The sequence below is a fragment of the Sorex fumeus genome, unplaced genomic scaffold, assembly GCF_029834395.1.
Source record: "Sorex fumeus unplaced genomic scaffold, SorFum_2.1 ptg000021l, whole genome shotgun sequence".
Lineage (NCBI taxonomy): Eukaryota > Metazoa > Chordata > Mammalia > Eulipotyphla > Soricidae > Sorex > Sorex fumeus.
The window spans coordinates 4,620,191-4,642,662 of NW_026606078.1; the positions used below are offsets into that span (position 1 = coordinate 4,620,191).

General features: G+C 40.5%; 1 protein-coding gene across 3 annotated transcripts in view; it reads right to left on the reverse strand.

The window, feature by feature from the left end:
* Positions 1–9,214: 9,214 nt before the first annotated feature.
* Positions 9,215–22,472, reverse strand: part of TARBP1 (TAR (HIV-1) RNA binding protein 1) — an 81,993-nt gene continuing 68,735 nt past the window's right edge. For 2 of the 3 annotated variants that reach the window (XM_056113584.1, XM_056113583.1), the window contains exons 25-30: positions 19,754–19,835; positions 17,587–17,758; positions 10,742–10,933; positions 10,418–10,542; positions 9,883–10,019; positions 9,215–9,570 (exon numbers count right to left, since the gene is read on the reverse strand). In XM_056113584.1, the coding sequence (XP_055969559.1) occupies positions 9,405–9,570; positions 9,883–10,019; positions 10,418–10,542; positions 10,742–10,933; positions 17,587–17,758; positions 19,754–19,835 (874 nt within the window). In that variant the 3' untranslated portion in view covers positions 9,215–9,404. Of the gene's footprint in view, positions 9,571–9,882; positions 10,020–10,417; positions 10,543–10,741; positions 10,934–17,586; positions 17,759–18,899; positions 18,981–19,753; positions 19,836–22,472 lie in introns of those variants that run through there. The other variant, XR_008792316.1, reaches the window with a different exon arrangement.

Genomic DNA, 22,472 nt, shown 5'->3' on the forward strand with positions numbered 1-22,472 from the left:
GTGAAAATATAGACTCATTTGTTTAGAGATTGGGTGATAAATGTAACAATGTAAATGTAGATGCTGAAAATACTTATTTTTTTCAATATGTATCCTCAGAGTTTCCACACGGCAGAGTCTGGCAAACTCCCCGTGGTATACCCAATATGCCAAATACCAGTAACAATGATGGGTCTCATTCTCCTAACCCTGAAAAAGCCTTGAATATGGCACTTTAAAAAAAAAAAAATCTCAGGGCTAGGACGAAGAAGACGTTACTGGCACCTGCTCGAGGCAATCGACGAACAACAGGGTGGTCGTGATCGTGATCGCGATCCTCAGAGTTAGCATTTTAACACAAGTACCAAAAAATGAGGACTGAAAGAAAGTTGAATATATAAATATAGTGGTAAAATGAAAGCCATCTGCAAAAAACCAAAAATCATAACATATGGCAACAATGAGTTCTTTTTCCCTAAAATTGTTGACAAGGTAAGAATGTCCTCCATTTCTACCTATTTAACACTGTACTGGGTTCCTAGCTTTTTCAACTAAGACAAAAGAATAAAGTGCATACAAATTGGGAAGGAAAAAACAAAACTGGCTCTAGTAACTGATGATTATCTCTGTGGAAAATTCCAAAGTACTGCCATAAAACTTAGAAATATTAAGTGAACTGTACTCTTGGTTGGAATTAAGGAATACAGAAGAAAATCATTCCTATATAACAGATAATAGTAACTGGACTAGTAAATTAAAATTTAAATAGTAATTTAAAATTATAGGCTGAGGGGCTGGAGCGACAGCACCGCGGGTAGGGCGTTTGCCTTGCACACGGCCTACCCAGATTCGATTCCCAGCATCCCATATGGTCTCCTGAGCACCGCCAGGAGTAATTCCTGAGTGCAGAGCCAGGAGTAACCCCTGAGCATTGCCGGGTGTGACCCAAAAAGCATAAAATATATATATATATATAGTTGAAATGATAAAAATAAATAATAAAACGGATGCAAAATATATGCAAAATGAAATGACAGTACAGTGCATCTTTTATTATTTAAAGCATCTGCCTTAAAAAAGAATTCTAAAGTATACCATTTACATTAGCATTTAAAAAAATAAAAGACAGGTATAAGTCTAACAATATGTGCAGGAGCTATATGCTGTGAACTACCAAACACTTAAAATCAGATATATTTATTGAAAAAATAAAACCTTCATAGATTAGAAGACTTAGTCTTGTTATGATAATACTAAGTTCCTAATTTGTTCTGTCAGTTAAACAGTTCCAATCAAACCCTAACAAGCTTTTTGTTACATACTAACCAGCTGGGTTGGAGCAATAGCGCATTGGGTAGGGCATTTGCCTTACACGCTGCTGACCTGGTCAACCCAGATTCCATTCCTCCGCCCCTTTTGGAGAGCCCGGCAAGCTACCAAGAGTATCTCGCCTGTACAGCAATGCCTGGCAAGCTACCTTTGACATACTCGATATGCCAACACAGTAACAAGTGTCACAATGGAGACGTTTCTGGGCCCGCTCAGCAAATCGATGAACAATGGGAGAACAGTGACAGTGACTAACCAGCTGATTCTAAAATTTGTATGAAATGGCAAAAGAGCTAAGATAGCCAAAAAAAAAAAAAAATTTTTTTTTTAAAAAAGAAAAAATGGAGAACTATTAGATGATTTAAAGACTTATCATAAAGCTAAAGACTGTGTAGTGGCAAAAGTAGTGGCACAGTAAAAAACAGAATCTAGTAATATACCCACAAAAATAAGAGTTTGAACAGAGCTTCAAAGCAATTCAGTGGTTTCTTATTAGCAAATATTGATGCCTCTGAACAGTGAGCCCTTACATATACTTCATACCCACCTTAATGAAAACAAAACCTAAAACCTCACAACCGACTGTAAAACTAAAAAAAATATAATAAACTTTTAGAGGCAAATGATGATGTTGGCCAAGAGCAATAGTACAGTGGGTAGGGCACTTGCCTTACATGCAGCTGGTGTAAGTTTGATCCCTGGCACCCCATATGGTATCCCAAGCATTGCCAAAGTTAGGAATAAGCCCTGAGTATGCTAGGTGTGACCTCCCCAAAAAAACAAAACATAGAAAGTAATGAATCTTTGACATAGGGCTTGAAAATGTGAGACTAGATAACATCAGATTATAGCACTGTAGCACCGTCCTCCTGTTGTTCATCGATTTGCTCAAGCGGGCACGAGTAATATCTCCATTGTGAGACTTGTTACTGTTTTTGGCTTATCAAATACACCATGGGGAGCTTCCCAGGCTCTGCCGTACAGGAGAGATACTCTTGGTAGCTTGTCGGGCTCTCCGAGAAGGGTGGAGGAACTGAAGCTGGGTCAGTCACGTGCAAGGCAAATGCCCTACCCACTGTACTATAGCTCCAGCCCGACATCAGATTATAATAAAAATAAAATAAAGCTAAGATAGACTTTATAAAAACTAAGACTTCTTAATCTGTGAAAGATACTATTAATAGAATAAGAATGCAAAATACTGGGCTGGAGTGATAGCACTGCAGGTAGGGCGTTTGCCTTGCACATAACCAACCGGGGTTCAATTCCCAGCATCCCATATGGTACCCCGAGCACCACCAGGAGTAATTCCCAAGTGCAGAGCCAGGAGTAACCCCTGTGCATTGCTGGATGTCACCCAAAAAGCTAAAAAAAAAAGCAAAATAAGGCCCCTTTAGAAAATAATTCTGGAAGATTCTTATAAATTTAAATATGCTTATCTTATGATCCAATAATCCGAATTCTATATATTTCACCAAATAACTTGAATGAATGTTTACTGTAGCTTTACTTATAATTCCCTGGAAGCCTGGAAGCAACTCAGATGTCTACAAGAGAAAAATAAACAATACATCTATGCAATATAATACCATGCTTTGATATGGATTCATGCACTATGGATGGGACTTAAATGCATTTTGCCTAAGAATCATGCGTTACTGTAAAATCATAGTGCCTAGATTAAAAAAAAAAAGATCTAAAAGGCCACCTTCTATGGGCTTCCACATACATCTTTTCCTCTATTCAATTAATTTATGTACCACTAAACCTGGCATAAGTTTAAAATATAAGGTAAAGGTAAAGGTCTTCCTGTTGTTCATCGATTTGCTTGAGCAGGCCCAGTAACGTCTCTATCATGAGACTTGTTGTTACTGTGTCTGGCATATTGAATACATCACGGGTAGCTTGCCAGGCTCTGCCGTGCGGGCGAGATACTGCCATACGCCCTAACGCTGTGCTATGTTTAGTCTTAACTTGCTAGGGGATTTTATATGTTTTCGCTCCAGCCCCTGGGCTCTATATCTGTATCTGTAGCAATAGCACAGCAGGTAGGGCGTTTGCCTTGCACGCAGCCAACATGTCCGACCCGAGTTCGATTCCTCCGCCCCTCTCGGAGAGCCTGGCAAGCTACCAAGAGTATCTCGCCCGCACGGCAGAGCATGGCAAGCTCCCCGTGACGTATTCAATATGCCAGACACAGTAAGTTTAAAATATGATCAGTCAAAATTGCACTGAATACACTAACCTACTGGACAGGAAAGCATAACCTGCCTTGCCATACATGTGCTCAGAACACTTACACAGCTAGTATCCATAGTTCTGTTGTTTACCCTGAGTGGCTAACTGAGAACCACAGTTTAGTGCTGCTGCCCAGTATGATAAATTTGGTACTTCACTTTGCTAGTCCAGGCAAAGACCAAAATTCAAACTTTGGTTTCTACTGAAGATTATCACTTTTACAAAGATATAAAATTATAAATTTGGTATCTGAACTATTATTAAGTGGGAGACCACCTGTTTATGAATATGGAAAAGGCAAAAAAAATAACAAAGTAGATGAGGGGTGGTGAATGGGAAAATGGCTATGAAAGAAAAAGTTTCACTAGATTTGTGGAACCCCATAAAACTATGCTATAAAGAATGCACATTAGATTCAGCCGAAGAGAAGGACTACATGGAGGGCGGGATCCACAGATCCCGAAGGAAAAAAAAAAAAAACAGGTTCCAAAAAGAGCCGAGATCATCGGGAAGTCCCAGATGGGGTAGGTACCTAGGTACCGCATCCCGCCTCCCCCAGATGGAACCCCGGTGACCAGAAGCCTCTACAAGCACAGCTCGAGTATGCGGGAACTAGGACTTTTCCTCAAATCTGCCGGGACTACAACTCCCAGGTAACCTCAGATTCCAGAAGTCACGCCCACAGCCCGCCCCCCAGTGCCATCTTTACAGCATTCAGCCGAAGAGAAGGACTACATGGAGGGCGGTATCCACAGATCCTGAAGAGAAAAAAAAAAAAGGTTCCAAAAAGAGCCGAGATCATCGGGAAGTCCCAGATGGGGTAGGTACCTAGGTACCGCATCCCGCCTCCCCCAGATGGAACCCCGGTGACTAGAAGCCTCTACAAGCACAGCTCAAGTATGCGGGAACTAGGACTTTTCCTCAAAACCGTGCGGCCGCATAAGACATCTCTCTATATCCAAAGTGAACCATGGGAAGTAAACCACCCAACGTTTCTCTCTGAAAATCAGAGTTAAGTTTGGAGCACGGCCACAGCCCCAGAAACACAAGGACTTAATGCATAACCCAGAAGCTTGGAGCAGAAAAGTGAACGGGCTATGCGTTAATCCAGGTCATCATGTCTCTCCGGAGGGGAAAGGGTGTTGCCCCATTCGCCCTCTCTTCTCTGGAAAGAAAGATGGTGGCCGCATGGGAGCCTTGTGGACAGCAGGTATGAGCCGGGAGTGTGGGGGCGACTAAAACCTCATGGGAAGGGGGGCGTTCCGGTCCGTCCTTCACGCCCTACCGAGGCCACCAGTTGCCCCCCACGAGCGGCTCTCCAGCACGGCCACAGCCCCAGAAACACAGGGATTTAATGCAGAACCCAGCAGCTTGGAGCAGAAAAGTGAACGGACTATGTGTTAATCCAGGCCATCAAGTCTGCTGGAGGGGAAAGGGTGTTGCTCCATTCGCCCTCTCCTCTCTGGAAAGAAAGATGGCGGCCACATGGGAGCCTTGTGGACAGCAGGCATGAGCTGGGGGTGTGGGGGCGACTGAAACCTCATGGGAAGGGGGGCGGTCCGGTCTGTCCTTCACGCCCTACCGAGGCCACCAGTTGCCCTCCACGAGTGGCTCTCCAGCACGGCCACAGCCCCAGAAGCACAAGGACTTAATGCAGAACCCAGCAGCTTGGAGCAGAAAAGTGAAAGGATTATGCGTTAATCCAGGCCATCAAGTCTGCCCGGAGGGGAAAGGGTGTTTGTCCCTTCCGCCCTCCTCCCTCTGGAAAGAAAGATGACGGCCACATGGGAGCCTTGTGGACAGCAGGTATGAGCCGGAGGTGTGGGGGCGACTAAAACCTCATGGGAAGGGGGGCGTTCCGATCCGTCCTTCACGCCCTACCGAGGTCACCAGTTGCCCCCCGCGAGCGGCTCTCCAGCACGGCCATGGCCCCAGAAGCACAAGGACTTAATGCAGAACCCGGCAGCTTGGAGCAGAAAAGTGAACGGACTATGTGTTAATCCAGGCCATCATGTCTGTCCGGAGGGGAAAGGGTGTTGCCCCAGTCGCCTTCTCCTCTCTGGAAAGAAAGATGGCGGCCGCATGGGAGCCTTGTGGACAGCAGGTATGAGCCGGGGGAGTGGGGGCGACTAAAACCTCATGGGAAGGGGGGCGTTTCGCTCCGCCCTTCACGCCCTACCGAGGCCACCAGTTGCCCCCCAGTAGCGGCTCTCCAGCATGGCCACGACTCCAGAGCACAGAAACCAATTTCTTAACTATCTGACTTTCAGTAGAAATACTTCCAGGGTCAATAAGTAAAATAGCAGAAATCCAAAACCAACATATAATTCTTGAACCCAGCTGTAGAAAGCAAATCACTTCACAATGCTTTGTCAGCATGTCTGATTCGGGGGGGGGGGGGGGGTAAACTCTAAATAATAGTGGTGAATCTTTTATTGAAACAATCTAATCAAAGCAGATAGAGTGTTAACTAGAATTCATCTGCCCCATAGGGACTGGGAGGGGTGGGGGGTGGGGTTTTATTGGGGTTCTTCATGGTAAAAAATAAGTTTTGGTAAAGGGAAATGTGCTTGATATTTGCATGACTGAGACCTAAACCTGAAAGCTTTGTAACCTTTCCCATGGTGATTCAATAAATAAATTAATTAAAAAAAAGTGGTGAATCTTTTATTGAAACAATGAATCTAATCAAAGCAGATAGTGTTAACTAGAATTCATCTGCCCCACAGGGACTGGGAGGGGTGGGGGTGGGGTTTTATTGGGGTTCTTCATGGTAAAAAATAAGTATTGGTAAAGGGAAATGTGTTTGATATTTGCATGACTGAGACCTAAACCTGAAAGCTTTGTAACCTTTCCCACGGTGATTCAATAAATAAATAAATAAAAAAGGAAAAAAAAAAGAATACACATTAAAATAAGAGCTCAGATTTTGGAGAGATTCCTGTTTGGAATATATATTATGACAGACTCATAAAAGGGATGGGTAAGAAAGAGGCTGATGTAAATAACTTTTTATAAATGGTTTTTGACAGGATACTGTAAGTAAGGCTAAAGACAAAAAGAACCACACAAATTGATAATTTTGTTACAGCTCTGAAACTATGACAACAGAAAAAAAAATCAGTTAAAAATAAGCATTCACCTCTTGGTTAATGTTAGAATCTTGAAGTGTGGCTTGTCAGGGATAACAGCATGTTTATCTAGATATCGTACTGACATTTACATACATCAGCAGACACCTGTATTTCCCATTCCACTTCTGTAGCAACAGGCACACTGAGCACCCAAAACTTTGTTTCCGTATCTGTTCTACAAAAAATTAAACCAGTGCACCTTGGAGTAATGTCTGATTGTAGAACTGGGATAGAGAAAATAAAAGATAAGACTGGAACATTATGTAATGTCAGAAAGTACAATTTTTTTTAAGGCAGGGATGGGGGAGCATGACACCAGAGGGCCAAAGAGCTTAACAAGTTGAGCATACAGGAAATCTACATTTGACCCCCTGCCCCCCCAGCACTGCATGGTACCCTGAGCACCACTAGAGGTTCCCCTTATTGGTTGTGGCACTAAAATCAAAAACAAAAGACAAAGGAGCCAACCATCTGCACTTAATATAGAGATAACTGAATAAGAAAAAGTCCTGATAGAATTCCAAGTAATAAATGTATAAAGAATTATGAGGTAAATATTGAGTATCAGCAATAGAAAAACTACTGTAATTTTTTCTACAGGCAATATCCTGTAGAAAATATAGGCAGTATTTATTCGTTGGTGAATGTTAAGGTTAATGAACTTTATAGTGCTGAATCGTAGACCTGTTGCTGGGTGCAGTGTGGTATTTGGTATTTACATCTATGAAGATATACACCTCCACCCCTGAAATTCATATAATTCTGTTATCCAATAGTAAATTAAATGTAAAAATAGTGGCCAAAAAGCTCAAGAGGAACAGTGTATCAGTACAGCCTATAGATAATCCACCAACATATTTATTACTGTGGCAGTTCTAAGAAATTCTTTGACACTCAACCTCTAAGAAGTGAAAGCTTATTTCCCCTGGTGTATAGGTCAGTGGACTTAAACTATGGGAAAAATGGAAACTAGCAGCTTTAGAGAATATGATAAACACTGCCATAATGATGTATGTCAGAAGTCCTGTTGATTGATATGTTATCAGATGGACACTTCATCTCTTCTGATAACCTCACTAGGAAATACCAAATTCAAATGATCAGACAGTCAGGCGTATCAATACTTTTCAAGTGTCAAGATCGTGAAAGACAAGGAAAAACAGACTGTCAGAAATCAGAAGAGACTAAGGAGACATGACTAAATGCAGAGTAGTGTCCTGGATCAGAAAAAAAGGAGATTGGTGGGAAGTAGGAAATCTAAAATTAATCATATCAAAGTCTATAATTGAGTAAACAGTACCAGAATCAATATCAATTTCTTAATTTTGGTAAATTGCTGGTTCTTTATTCTATAGAAGGGGTTGAAGTGACAGTACAGCAGGTAGGGCATTTGCCTTGCACACAACTGACCCAGGTTCAATACCCAGTATCCCACATTCCCCAAGCCTGCCCTGAGCATCATAAGCTGTGTCCTAAAAAAAAAAAATCCTATAGAGGTATCAGAGTGAAAGGCATTTAGTAACTGTACATGATCTTTGCACTCTTCTCTGAAACAAATTATTTCAATAAAACTGCAAATAAAAAAATATATAGGTAATACACTGAAAATTTAAATATTATTTAAACTATAACTGAAGACATAAGTGAGGTTCATCTACTCATTTAAATGGTGATAAATAATTATCAAATGTAATGTAATACAAATATCAAAAATGAAGAGAACAGAAATTCATCCCTTTTGAGTTAACAAACTCACTTATAGTAATGATGCATAAGAGCAATTAGCCTTTTTTGGATCTATGTCAAGAGTTGTGTAAATCTAGACATTTTCATTTTTGGTTTGAGGCCACTCCCAGCTGTGCTCAAGACTTACTTCTGGCTTAGTGCTCAGGGCTCACTCCTAGTGGAGCTCAGTGGACCATACCAGGTGCCATGGCTCAAACCTGGGTTGACTGTGTGTAACGCAAGTGCTTTTTCATGTATTATCTCTTCAGTCCCTGAACAGAGACTTTTAAACTACTATTTGAACTGGTGAGCAAAGATGATATATGGAAATCTTCTTAACTACTCCATTTGAATGATTATGATATACTTCTCATGGTTTTAAATGAAAACCTATGGTCACGTCAAAACCTATGTGCCAGAAGTGACCCCTGAGACCAGAGCTAGGAATAAGCCCAGAGCACGGACATTCTAACCCTCTCCCAATGAAATAAAAAATCTGAGACTGAATATTATGAAATTTTTAGAAAAGCTGGCTCAGAATCTTGCCAAGCATGTTTCTACCTAAGAGTAAGTAGATCACAGCAGCAAAAGGATGTTAATAATTCCTTTTCATGTGAAACCTTTGCTTCCAGCTCACCATGCTTCCTTATGACTTAATAGTGCAGTATTTTATTTCATAGATTAAATCTGTCTTAATTTTACCATATTCCTGGGTACTCTATAGTTTTGACAATACTAGTTTCAAAGGAAGTCAATACCTTTTAATAATGTTCCATGATTGTTTAAAATACTTTATTCAAATAGCAATACAATTTAGCTAAATAAATGTTTATTAAATTGGACATCTTATATTTAAGGCACATGAAAAAGTTTTGGCATCACACTGCAAAAAAATAAAATAAAGTTCTTCCTAGTAAATGTCATAATTGTTAGTCCAAAGCATTTCCAAAAATGTTCCAATAGCACCAATAATTCGTCTCACATAAAGCACACACTTCATCATACATTGTCTGCATGCTTAAGCAGCTGTTGTCTGGTATATTCCCAAATCAGGAGAGCTCCACTCACATGGACATTAAGTGAGCGAATAATTCCCTGTTGAGGAATTTCCACACAGACATCCAATTGTTGGATCAGATTTGCTGCAATTCCTTCATGTTCATTTCTGATTAAAAAAAAAATGAAGTAGGTTATTTTTCTTATAATTCTACTTTTTCTTAGATTCTGAATGTTACTGAAAGTGACAATACCAATGTCTATGGTACCAGGAAAGTAAGTGTAACAAAAAAGATTTATAGGTCAATTCTGTATGTTTATTTGTGTTGACCTCGTCATCTAAAATGTAGTAAAAACTTGATTTCACAAATCAAAAGTGAAGCTGTATTATGTGTATAGCTCTTAGCAAACTGCAGGATTTCTGAAATATTTTCTAGTCCAAGACTCACAAAATAAATACCCATTAAGAGAATTTTCTTACCCCAACAAAAGTAGAGATTTCTCAGGAAAGCAGTATTGAGTCAGATCTACACTTCTGGCAGTTTGTTCCACACCAATGATAGTATAACCTTCTGCTTTTTTCTGCTGCAGATAATCAAGCAATTGAGGTGGTTTTACCTTAAAGTTCAAAAAGAACAGATGACTTAATTACAATCCTGCTTTGAACAAAATCTGCAAAAAGCAAATTAAGCTTGTTAAGGAAAAGGGGAAAAAAAGGAAAAGAACAGAAGTTTTCAGTTAAACCTCCCATCATGATAGTGGAAATAATTCTTAAATAAAAAGTCAGATTCAATGATACAGATTTTACTGAAAGGAATTCTTGTTACTGATGACTTATAAGAACACACGATGTGAAAGATAATAAAAAAATGGCAGAACAAAAGAGAGTTATAGTCTATGTATTATTCTAAAAGTATTTTACTATAAATTCTACCCCAAAAAAGGCTGATACATGAAGATAGAGTACTCCAAAAGATTTTAACAAACACAAATTTTAATAATCATATTGCACGCACCTCCACTAAAGGAAGCCAGTGTTCTGCTGAAACGCTGAGGTGCTGAAACTGTTTATCCTTGATATAGTGCAGACTACCAACAACGAGCACTGAGGCCCCAAAAACCTCACAGGTCCGGCACAGTCCTACACACAACAAAATGCAATTACTGTTTCTAGTATATTAAGCTTGGTAAGGTTCTATACGTTCCTCTGAAGATCCTAAAGAGGGCTAAATGTATGTGTGTGTGTGGGGTGGGGGGGAGAGCAAACATTACAATGGAAGAAGTAAAAACTTTCAGGATCAAAGGTTTGAAGCAAGTTCCACAGTAAACTAGACTTTTACCTCCCAAATTGGTTGGCTTATCAATGAGTGAGGCTACAACAATCAGTCTGGTAATCAACTTTCCAAGTCTGGCAGCACGATCCTGAAGAACTAACTCCAGATCTAACTCTGGAACATAATTTTTCCATGGGATAATCTTCTTCTGAACATCAGTCCAGTCTGATTGGTTATCTGCTTCTCCTGAGTTAGAACCTAGGAAAGGAAAAAAAATCCAATATAAATATGTATGTATACTTATTATACACATATTTTAAGTATTTAAATATATTAGAAAGACATTAACTACTATTGCAAATGGACACAATTAGCATTTCAACAGTAATTTTAAGTTTTTAAATTCAAGTTCTATAACCACATGAAAATTTCACAAAATTTTCATTTAAAAAAATTAATATTTAAACTAAAAAAATACCTGTGTTAGAATTTATAGATATGGTATAATTGTTTGGTATAATTTTTTCTTAAAGCATATAAAATACAGACTTATCTTACAAATAGTAGATATTAACCCGGCTCGTCCTTCACACCCTACCGAGGTCACCAGTTGCCCCCCATGAGACTCTCAGGCACAGCCATGGCTCTAGAAGCACAAGGACTTAATGCAGAGCCCAGCAGCTTGCAGCAGAGAAGTGAACGGACTATGTGTTAATCCACGCCACCATGTCTGACCGGAGGGGAAAGGGTGTTGGTCCCTTCCGCCTTCTTCCCTCTGGAAAGAAAGATGGCAGCCGCTTGGGAGCTTTGTGGAAAGCCAGGTATGAGCCGGTGGTGACGGTGCGACTAAAACCTCATGGGAAGGGGGGCGTTTCCGGCTCGTCCTTCATGCCCTACCGAGGTCACCAGTTGCCCCCCACAAGCAGCTCTGCGGCACAGCCATGGCTCCATAGCACAGAAACCAATCTCTTAATTATCTGACTCTCCGCAGAAATACTTCCAGGGTTAAAAAGTAAAATAGCAGAAATCCAAAACCACGTGGCCGCTATCGAGCGACATCATTTAATTCTTGAACCCAGCTGTAGAAAGCAAATCATTTCACAATGCTTTTTCAGCATGTGTGATTTGGGGGGTAAACTCTAAATAATAATGGTGCATCTATTATCGAAACAATGAATCTAGTCAAAGTAGATAGAGTGTTAACTAGAATTCATCTACCTCACAGGCATTGGGAGGGGTGGGGGGGTGGGGGTTTATTGGGGTTCTTCGTGGTGAAAAATAAGTACTGGTAAAGGGAAATGTGTTTGATATTTGCATGACCGAGACTAAACCTGAAAGCTTTGTAACTTTTCCCACAGTGATTCAATTAAAAAAAAATAGTATCTCGCCCGCACGGCAGAGCCTGGCAAGCCCCCCGTGACGTATTTGATATGCCAAACACAGTAACAACAAAAGTCTCCAATGGAGACGTTACTGGGCCCGCTCGAGTAGATATTAAATTTCTCTAAAATTTTTAATTTTATTGTTAATTTTACATTTTTGGTCATTTCTATATTTATTTTTATAATTTAAAAATATTGGTCCTTGGGGCTGGGGCGATAGCACAGAGGTAGGGCGTTTGCCTTGCATGCGGCCAACCCGGGTTCGATTCCCAGCATCCCATATGGTCCCCTGAGCACCGCTAGGAGTAGTTCCTGAGTGCATGAGCCAGGAGTAACCCCTGTGTATTGCCAGGTGCGACCCAAAAAGAAAATAAATAAATAAATAAATATTTGTTCTTAAAACTTTTTTGGTCCAAACAATAATGCATTTGATTAGAATTTCCTGTAGAAAAATTACATTCCTAAAAACCATACAATCCTTATCTTAAATTACTACACAAGTATTTGGTGGAACTTTCTTAAGTGAAAGATAGCCTCTGAAGAAACGGTGTCTGAACCTGATGGACACCCACAATGTGATTGACCTTTCTAGCTGGAGTGTTGTAATTTCTAGCACAGGACTCAGGCTGTCCTTTCAGACTCCTACTCAATTCTGTTCCACTCCAGAGTAGCAAATGATCAATCCAGGAGCACCGAGCCCACGAGGGATGGAGAGACATGCAAGTAACTAACATGGCAGTATTGGAGTGAGGTATGCTCACGCACAAAAAAAAAAAAAAAATTAATATATGAAGTGGGACCTAAAGGGTTCAAGGGACTCTGCAGTTGTCAAGGCAGAGAGAGGAAGAACAGTGTAGATGCGATAAGTATATGCACATGCAACAGGATATGGAAGAAAACAGCTGAGACAACAGTGGTACTTTGTTGTTTTGATTTGGGGCCATACCTAGTGTTCTTGGGCTACTCCCGGCTCAATGTTCAGGGGCCCATGCAGTGTGAGTGACTGAACCTGGGTCGCCTGTGTGTAAAGCATGAGTGCAGCCCCTTTAGCTATCACGCTAGCCGAGCATCATAGTAACTCACAGCATGCAACGGATAGAATTTATTCTAAAGACAGGAACCACAGAGTTTTTAGGAGAGATCAGCTATGACGGTTTCCAACTTAACAGTGCTTTAACTTAAGATTTTTTGCCTTCAAGCTAGTGAAGGAGATACGGATTTGGTAGAGATCCTGTACAATACTCTCTTACAATACAAGGGATAGCAGGCAAGAGCTGCAGTCTTCAGTCAGTATTCCTGACAGTGTACTTTCAACTAATAACATGTTTATGTTATGTTATGTACTCATAAGCCCAGTAGAAGGAGAGAAAATTCTTTACTTGGATTTATGTGTGTGTGGGGGGGGGGGCAACCGTCTTAAAAGCAATGTGGAGATTAAGCCAGGGCTGGAATGCCTTTAGTACATTTTTGTATGAGTCCAGGCAAAGACTGTCTAAATTAAGTCATGGCAAGTGGGAAAGAGTAGAAACCAGATTTGGGAAGCAGAATAAGATGATTTAATAATATATGAAACAAACAGCGAGAGAGAAAACTGGGGAAGATAAGACTTCTACAACAACCAGGTGAAAACAAAAGGGTTTATAGAGCAGGCCTGTTTGTGCAAAAAGATTAGATCTAAATTATGTTAACGGTTAAGAGATATGAACTGAACTCTATAATTAACAGTACTATAAATCAAGGTGCCTCAAATGAAGTTTAAAAACAATCAGGCATATGAACTACCAGGACACAAATATCCAATAGGTTCAGAAAAGAGGCTGGGCAGAGAAAAAGTGTGAAAGTAAGTTATATCGTGAAAGTTACATAGCATTAATGAACCTTCCTCATATTTGATTTAAACAAAAAATACTTTTCCAAGCATCTGCACTAGACACTGTCCACTGTCATTGTCCTCCCATTGTTCATTGATTTGCTCGAACGGGCTCAGTAATGTCTCCATTATGAGACTTGTTACTGTTTTTGGCATATCGACTACGTCATGGGTAGGTTGCCAGGCTTTGCCGTGCGGGCGAGATACTCTTGGTAGCTTGCCGGGCTCTCTGAGAGGAGCGGAGGAATGGAACCTGAATCACCTGGGTTGGTCACGTGCAAGGTAAACGCCCTACCCACTGTGTTATCGCTCCAGCGCACAGTAGACACACAAAAATCACAAATCACAAATCAACCTGTTACTCGTCGATTGCCTCGAGCAGGCCCCAGTAACGTCTCCTTCATCCTAGCCCTGAGATTATATTCAAGGCTCTTTAGGAGAATGAGACCCGTCATTGTTACTGGTATTTGGCATACTGGGTACGCCAAGGGAGTTTGCCAAACTCTGCCGTGTGGGCAGGCTACATTCGGTAGCCTGCCAGTTTGTCCAAAGTAGGAATGAGATAATAAGATGTCATAATAAGATGTCGCACAGCCGCGAATGCGGCCACGCGGTTCCGGGAGCTGGTTTTTATAGTCTCTGAGTCTTGGCCACTGATGGGATTACACGGCGCCAGGGGGCCAGGTGGTGGGTGTGACCCCCACCTACTGGAATTTGGAGGATCTGGGTGGAGGATGCTCGGCCCAAATCCAAGTAGGCTTGGAGATCTCGGCCCCGGAACCTGCGTGACTTTGTCCCTCTGCCAGTACCTTCATGTGTGCGGAGAGTGGTCTCAGCATGGTGGTGGCTGGTCCTGGAGGTCTTTGGCTGCCGGAGCCCTGGTCAGGGCGGGGAGGAAAACTCAACCCGCTCCCCTCCAAGGGGCCCCGGCGTCTAGGACAGTCAGGCGCGGGGGTAGGAGACTGCACTGTTCTTCTTCCGGGAGCTGGTTTTTATAGTCTCTGAGTCTTGGCCGCTGATGGGATTACACAGCGCCAGGGGGCCAGTTGGTGGGTGTGACCCCCGACTACTGGAATTTGGAGGATCTGGGTGGAGGATGCTCGGCCCAAATCCGAGTAGGCTCCAGATACAGATACAGATACAGAGCCCAGGGGCTGGAGCAATAGCACAGCGGTAGGGCGTTTGCCTTGCATGCAGCCAACATGGCCGACCCGAGTTCGATTCCTCCGCCCCTCTCGGAGAGCCCAGCAAGCTACCGAGAGTATCTCGCCCACACAGCAGAGCTTGGCAAGCCACCCGTGATGTATTCGATATGCCAAACACAGTAACAACAAAATCTCCAATGGAGACGTTACTGGGCCCACTCGAGCAAATCGATGAACAACGGGAGGACCTTTACCTTTACCTTATCTGTTTGACTGGAAAGTAAAGGAAAACAAACACCACCTGCCAAGAACTCTACACTAGACACACTGATTTAATATCTAAGGGTGGGCTCTGTACTGTTTTTTTTTTTTGCTTTTTGGGTCACACCTGGCAACACACAGGGGTTACTCCTGGCTCTGCACACAGGAGTTACTCCTGGCAGTGCTCAGGGGACCATATGGGATGCTGGGAATCGAACACGGGTCAGCCGTGTGCAAGGCAAACACCCTACCCGCTGTGCTCTCTCTCCAGCCCCTGGGCTCTGTACTTTTGGACTGTTGTTTTTTGGGGGTCACATCCAGCAGTGCACAAGGCTTACTTTTGGCTCTGATCTTAGGGAACACTCTGAGTGGGCTCAGGGACCATACTGGGTCCTAGGAACTGAACATGGGTCAGCTGTGTACAAAGCAAATGCCCTATCTGCTGTACTTTACCCTGGGATCTGTACTTTCAATAAGATGTCCAAGGAATTTTGATTTTTCAGTTTTGGAGCATTTTATATATAAAAATATAAGAAGCCATAGAAGAAAATCTAGAGGAAAATCAGGACATAAAATATAAGGTAAAGGTAAAGGCCCTCCCGTTGATCGTCGATTTGCTCGAGCGGGCCCAGTAACGTCTCCATTGGAGACTTTGTTGTTACTGTGTAGCTTGCCGGGCTCTCCCAGAGGGGCGGAGGAATCGAACTCAGGTCGGCCATGTTGGCCGCTTGTAAGGTGAATGCCCTACCGCTGTGCTATCGCTCCAGCCCATTAAAATATAAGAATATAGCAAATAAATGCTAGTATACTTTAAGGTAGGTATGATAAGAACATCTATTTAGATTTTAAAGAAAGCAAAGTTTTTATTTTTTCAAAGAGTTTTCAGTGATGTTATGGGTTAAGGAAAGCCAGAATAGGGAAAGAATGTGACAAATGGTGAGAATGCAGACCACAACTCCCAATAATTGAGATGACCTGTGACCTAAAGGGACTTAAATCTTGCTGTTTTTAAGAGCATTTAACTAATGAAGAGAAGGAGAAAGATGAGGTGAGAAATCAAGGGTAATGTGAGTCCCAATGAAAGTCGAAGGGACAGAGTTTGTGAAGGAGCTGAAGCTGAAGGGGAAAGAAGGGATAGCATATGAGTGGTGTCCACAGCAAGAAGGGATTGCAATAAAGAAATCTGCTTCCATTTAGCTTCCTATATCCATAAAAATAGGAAAAATAGGGGAAATTTTATAATTTGGCTCTCTTAAAATATTTTTACAGAAATAATACCAAAAAAAAAAAAGTACAGCCACACCTGGCTGTCCTTGCCGGGGTTGAGTTTCCCTCCCCGCCCCAAGCAGAGCTCCGGCAGTTGAAGATCTCCAGAACCAGCCATAACCATGCTGAGACCACTCTCCACACGTGTGAAGGTACTGGCAGAGGAACAAAGGCATGTGGGTCCCGGGGCTGAGATCTCCAAGCCTGCTCGGATCGGGGCTGAGCATCCTCCACCCAGATCCTCCATCTTCCAGTAGGGCAGGGATCACACCCACCAACTCCCGCCCCCCCCCCCCCGCCCCCGTGCCATGTAAATCCCATCAATGGCCAAGACCCAGAGACTATAAAAACCCAGCTCCCGGAAGAGAACAAAGAACAGCGAATTTCCTGCCCTTGTGCCTGGCTGTCCTCGCCCGGGCCCTTTGGAGGGGGGCGGGTTAAGTTTCCCTCCCCGCCCCGAGCATTCATGGCTGCGCGACATCTTATTATCTCATTCCTACTATGGACAACCTGGCAGGCTACCAAATGTAACCTGCCCACATGGGAGATTCTGGCAAACTCCCCGTGGTATACCCAATATGCCAAATACCAGTAACAATGATGGGTCTCATTCTCCTAACCCTGAAAGAGCCTTGAATATGGCACTTTTTAAAATCTCAGGGCTAGGTCGAAGGAGACGTTACTGGTGCCTGCTCAAGGCAATCGACGAACAACAGGATGATCGTGAATTAGCAGTATTTTTAAAAGAAAAGAGAAACCCCTGCTTTATATAATAAAGCAGATTCAGCTCTCTTTGTAATTTTTAAAATAGCAATATTTACCTCAATTAAAAGCATTAGTTAAAAATATAGTTTTTCCCACTGTCTTTTTCCTGAATGGTAGAGCTTGGGTCATCATATCAATGAAAAAGTGCTATTAGCAACCACCTATTCTAAGTAAATCAATAAGCCTAAGTAGGTCAATAGGAAAAAAACAAATTATTTTTACCTATGTCCTGCTGAGACCAGTCACCTGCATTTAATTCACAAAGTTGAGTTGAAGAATTGTACCACTGAAATTCTGCATCTAAAGGAATTTCAGTGAATTTGGTAAATTTACCAATGGTGATCCATTCATCTTCAATAAGGCCTGAAAGGCGTGGAAGGGTGTAAAATATAGTCTGAAAAGCAAAAGGTAAAATTTAAAATATTTTCCTTAAAAGTAACAAATATACATGTTTAAGTTTAACTTATTACTGAAAGTCTCATACTATCCACATAATAATCACATTACATACTTTCATTTATAACACGTATCAAGTATCTATCTATCTATCTATCTATCTATTTCCTATCTTAAGAAATGAGAACTTAGGAAATCCTTGAGAGCAGGTTGGTCTTTCATGACTTATTTCCATCTCTATGTAACAAACTATGTTGTTAAACATTTTGATAAAGCCAAAAAGTGTTTTGGAATTAATCAGTATCAGTATGGGAGAGCATTTGGAAAAAATATTACTTGCTGATAACCAAACACCTCTATAACAATAAAGTTTAAGCTCTTTTGATACTGAATTCTATCATCAGACAAGTTTAAATTTTGGTTTGACTACATATTAGCTATTAGATAGCTACTTAGTCTTACTGTCAATTTCCTCATTTGTAAAATGAGGATGAAATCAAATTAAACAGCACATGAAAGTGTTTCCTAAACTGCACAATATAACAGTATTGTCAATGGTAACTATCTAGTCATTACATACACATTATGTCCTCTACACAGGAAAACTACCAGAACACCATCAAAGGTGAAAAAGCATGCAAATACTAACTAATTTTAAATGACATAAGCTTATAATAATGTGCAAATTATATGTCTTAAGGATTAATGTGGTTTTCTTTATACTAGCAGTTTTGTGAAAATTTAAACGGGCATACTGGTTACAACTAGAAGTTTATAAAATAAAACATGTGCTAAGTATACTTCCAAATTCCAAAAGCAGAGTTATTTTTTGTTTGTTTTTGTTTTGCCACAATCCACAATGCTCAAGGGTTACTCCTGGCTCTGTACACGGATTACTTCTGGCATTTTACACCATATGGGATGCTGGGAATCGAACCTGGGTCAGCTGAGTGCAAGGTAAACACCCAATTCCCTACTTGCTGTACTATAGCTCTGGCCCTGAAGTGCAGAGTTCTTGTAAGTCATTATTTTATTTATATAGTTATGATGCATGTAATTAATGGGGAATAAGATGTAAAATATAAGATAATAAGGCAATTAAAGGCAGGATGGGGAAAAGAGGGAAGCAAGGGACTTACTCCTGCTGCAGAAATGAACAGAAAATGCTGACTTAACACTAGAGTTATTAAGAGTGTTCTTCAGAGAGATGTCAAAGAATTCTGGGTGGTAAAGAACACAGAACAGAACATGTTAAAATATTTTTAAAATTCCTAGATTTTTGTAATGAAGCAACAAAAGCACACATTAATGTTCTAGGATGCTTATCTCACAATATGTGAATCCATGTTTTAAAGGTCAGTTTAACAGAATTCCATCAAAACCCAAAGAAGCACTCTTTTTACATATAGTTACATAAAGTTACATAAAGTTATCAATGCTTTCAGGTATTTGTTTTATTGAAAAAGTCTTGTTACATGTTTAGCACAACTTTCAGCAGTAGTGTCAGTGTGTTAAATTCAAATGAAAATTATAATTATAGTTGAAAAAAATTTTTTAATTTTATAATTTATATATTAAATTAATTCGCATGTAACTAACAAACATGCTATGGTTCTTAAAATTATATATATCTATACAACATATATATCTATGTAATATATATATCTATGTAATATATAGATATATATATATATACACATTCTGCTAATGAGGTGGTATATTTGCTATATTTTTGTCACTCAGAACCTAAAAAATGCAATTACCAAAAGAGAAGATCTTTTGATTCTTTCATTAAAAATGGGCTTCTCACCTGCACAAATGTTCTCACTTATTCCTTTTAATGTGAGAACAGATTAGTATCAAGGTGACATTTGTAGTACAGGGGAAAAAATTAACCTGATCATAACTCTTCAACAACTAATGGCAGAAAAGGAGCAGGAGGACTGAGTACACTGAAAATAACAAAGAATTTATACATGATAACCTTGCTTACCTCCAGACAATAATCCTTAAGTGGGTGAAATGTTGCAAAAAAGAAATGTTCTTGAATGCGCTGCCAATTCTTCTTGGCATTCCTAATAAATGAAAATAAGGTACGTCATACGGACAATTGAAACAATTCTGACAAGGGGGAATATGTCAATTATATATTAAAAGTACTTCAGAGTATAGAAAACAAAATTTTAAGAATTTATATGCCAATAACATACTTTCAAAGTAACATACTTTCAAAACTGACAGAGACTTTGAGATTTTGACTTGATTCTCAAAGACAAAGAACTATTCCAGAGTCATAAACAAGGATTCAACCAGAATTTAACACATTTCTCAACAGTTATTATAAGAATGTAGATGAACACAGCTGAGTGTGAAGTCTTGTGCTCTGTCAAATGTGAGAGGAAAAAAGGTGGCTGTCAGCTGATCAGATGACAAAAACCTCAGGAAAAATCTGCCAATACAAAAGTTACATGCTTGGGGAAGAAGCAGAATTATGAAAGAAAACTGCAAAAGAAATCTAGGTTGGAATCCCTGAAACTCTCCAGAGCAGAAAATGCAATTTTCTTCCCCAGAAGCTGAAAAATTTGTACATAATTCACTTTCTTCTACAATGGAGATTCATAAGACATAACCAAATAGACTCAGCTTTTGTAACTCAAATCTAATACAAGCAGATTTTAAATTCTTAACCTACCCATCAAGTTTTAAAAGGCAGAGTGGTAGGATCAAAATGACACATGACTAGCAGGTTTCAATTTAATTGACGATCAACAACCCAAAAGTTAACAAGTTATTTAAAGACCGTTTTCCTAGCAAGATCAATTTCCTGCTAACACTAATGTATCTTCTTCATTTCCAAAAGTGCTTAGCGCTTCTCCTCACCTCCAGTCACCAGCAGGTTAATCAACTATTACTGAAGAGAGAAATAAAATATTTTGGGTGGAAGATCTTTGTATCACCTGTCAACTCTTTATTCACTTGTCCTCTTTATCCCTTCACTTTTTGGTTTAGTTTGGTTGGGGCTACATCAGGCAGTGTTCGAGGTTTACTTCTGCCCTGCCTATGCTCAGGCATAATTCCTGGTGGTGCTCAGGGGGCCATATGCAGTGTCCACGGAATGTACTTTAACCTCTGTACTACCTCCCTGGCCCCTCTTCACTTTCAGGGGCTTTCATCAAAGGAAAAGATCCTGATCACTGCTCTAATCTATTTTCGTGGGTTTTGCTTCATCTCCCCTCTTCTCTATGCCAGCTTTTTCTTCAACCTATTATTCTAAAGGCTTTAATGTCCAATCTTAAGAAAACTAGACAAAAGCCTTATCAAGCATCAGTGTCAAACTATGAGATAACTTTTAGGTGGAGCTATGCGAGGTTGGAGAGAGAGTACAGGGGATCAAGCACATGCCTTATATGCAGCTGAGACCCAGTTTGATCCCCAGCACCAGATATGGCTCCCTGAAAACTGCCAAGAGAGATCCCTGAGCATAGTGGAAGAGTGAGGGCCCCCAAAAAAAGAGGCCCATTTGCAAGAATGACAGTTGGGAGGAGGGGGGAGAAAGGAAGGCAGATAGGTAAGGACATCTTCATGTACACTCAATTTTTTATTCATGAATATCTAAAACATGACACACATGCCACCAATGGCCGACATTTGAATAAGTTTTTGGTTTTTATTTTTTTTTTTTTTTGGCTTTTTGGGTCACATCTCGCTATGCACAGGGGTTACTCCTGGCCCTGCACTCAGGAATTACTCCTGGCAGTGCTCCATGAAGTGCTGGGAATGGAACCCAGGTCAGCCGCGTGCAAGGCAAATGTCCTACCCGCTGTACTGTCACTCCAGACCCATTGAATTAGGGTAACACAATTTGTAACACAAATTACAGCAACAGCACTCACGTATTAAAAAACTAATGTTACTGAAAAATATGTCTTGGCTTTGACAGTATACCTGCAACTCTTTTATTCTTCCTACAATCTTTTCCAGAGAATTTTTTGGAAAAAATTATCTGTGCAAGTTAGCTGTTTTGCCTTTATCACCCGTTTTCAAAACATAACATAAAGCATTTTAAGTATTCAGTAAAGAAAATAATTTGAGATGAATAAATATGAGACTAAATGTTAATATATTGTCCCATCCAACCCAACCATGTTTCACTTTAATCTAGTTTCTGCCCCACACTACTGGAAATGTTCTTGCTGAATTCAGTAATGTTTTCAGCTCTTAATATACCTACCTCAAAATCCTGTACATTTCTCAATCCTTTCAGTAATCTCACACTAATCTAATTTAAAATTTCTCTCCTAATCCCTCCTATTGGTCTCTCATTGCTCTTCACTGGCTTCCCACTTCACTTAGCAGAATCCGGCTTGCCTGACCCGACCTTTCTCAATGCTGCTCTGCTTCTTCCTAAGTCAGATACACACACCCACCCCGCCCCAACAGTCTCCATACACCAGGATGTTCCTTTTGTAGCCAGAGTATTTCCCCTTCGATTCTTCATTTACCTTGTTCCTACTTATCCTTTATAATGCAACTAAAATAGTATATTAATGTTTAGAAAAGACTTTCCTAAACCATCCAGACTAAAGAGCCTGCATTTTCTCATTACAAACTTCATTTTTCCATTACAGTGCTCTCCATTATTTAATACTTTTAAATGGAACACTTAGGTATTTGTTGTTCATTTCCACCTAACTTCATTTGTCTACGTCCCT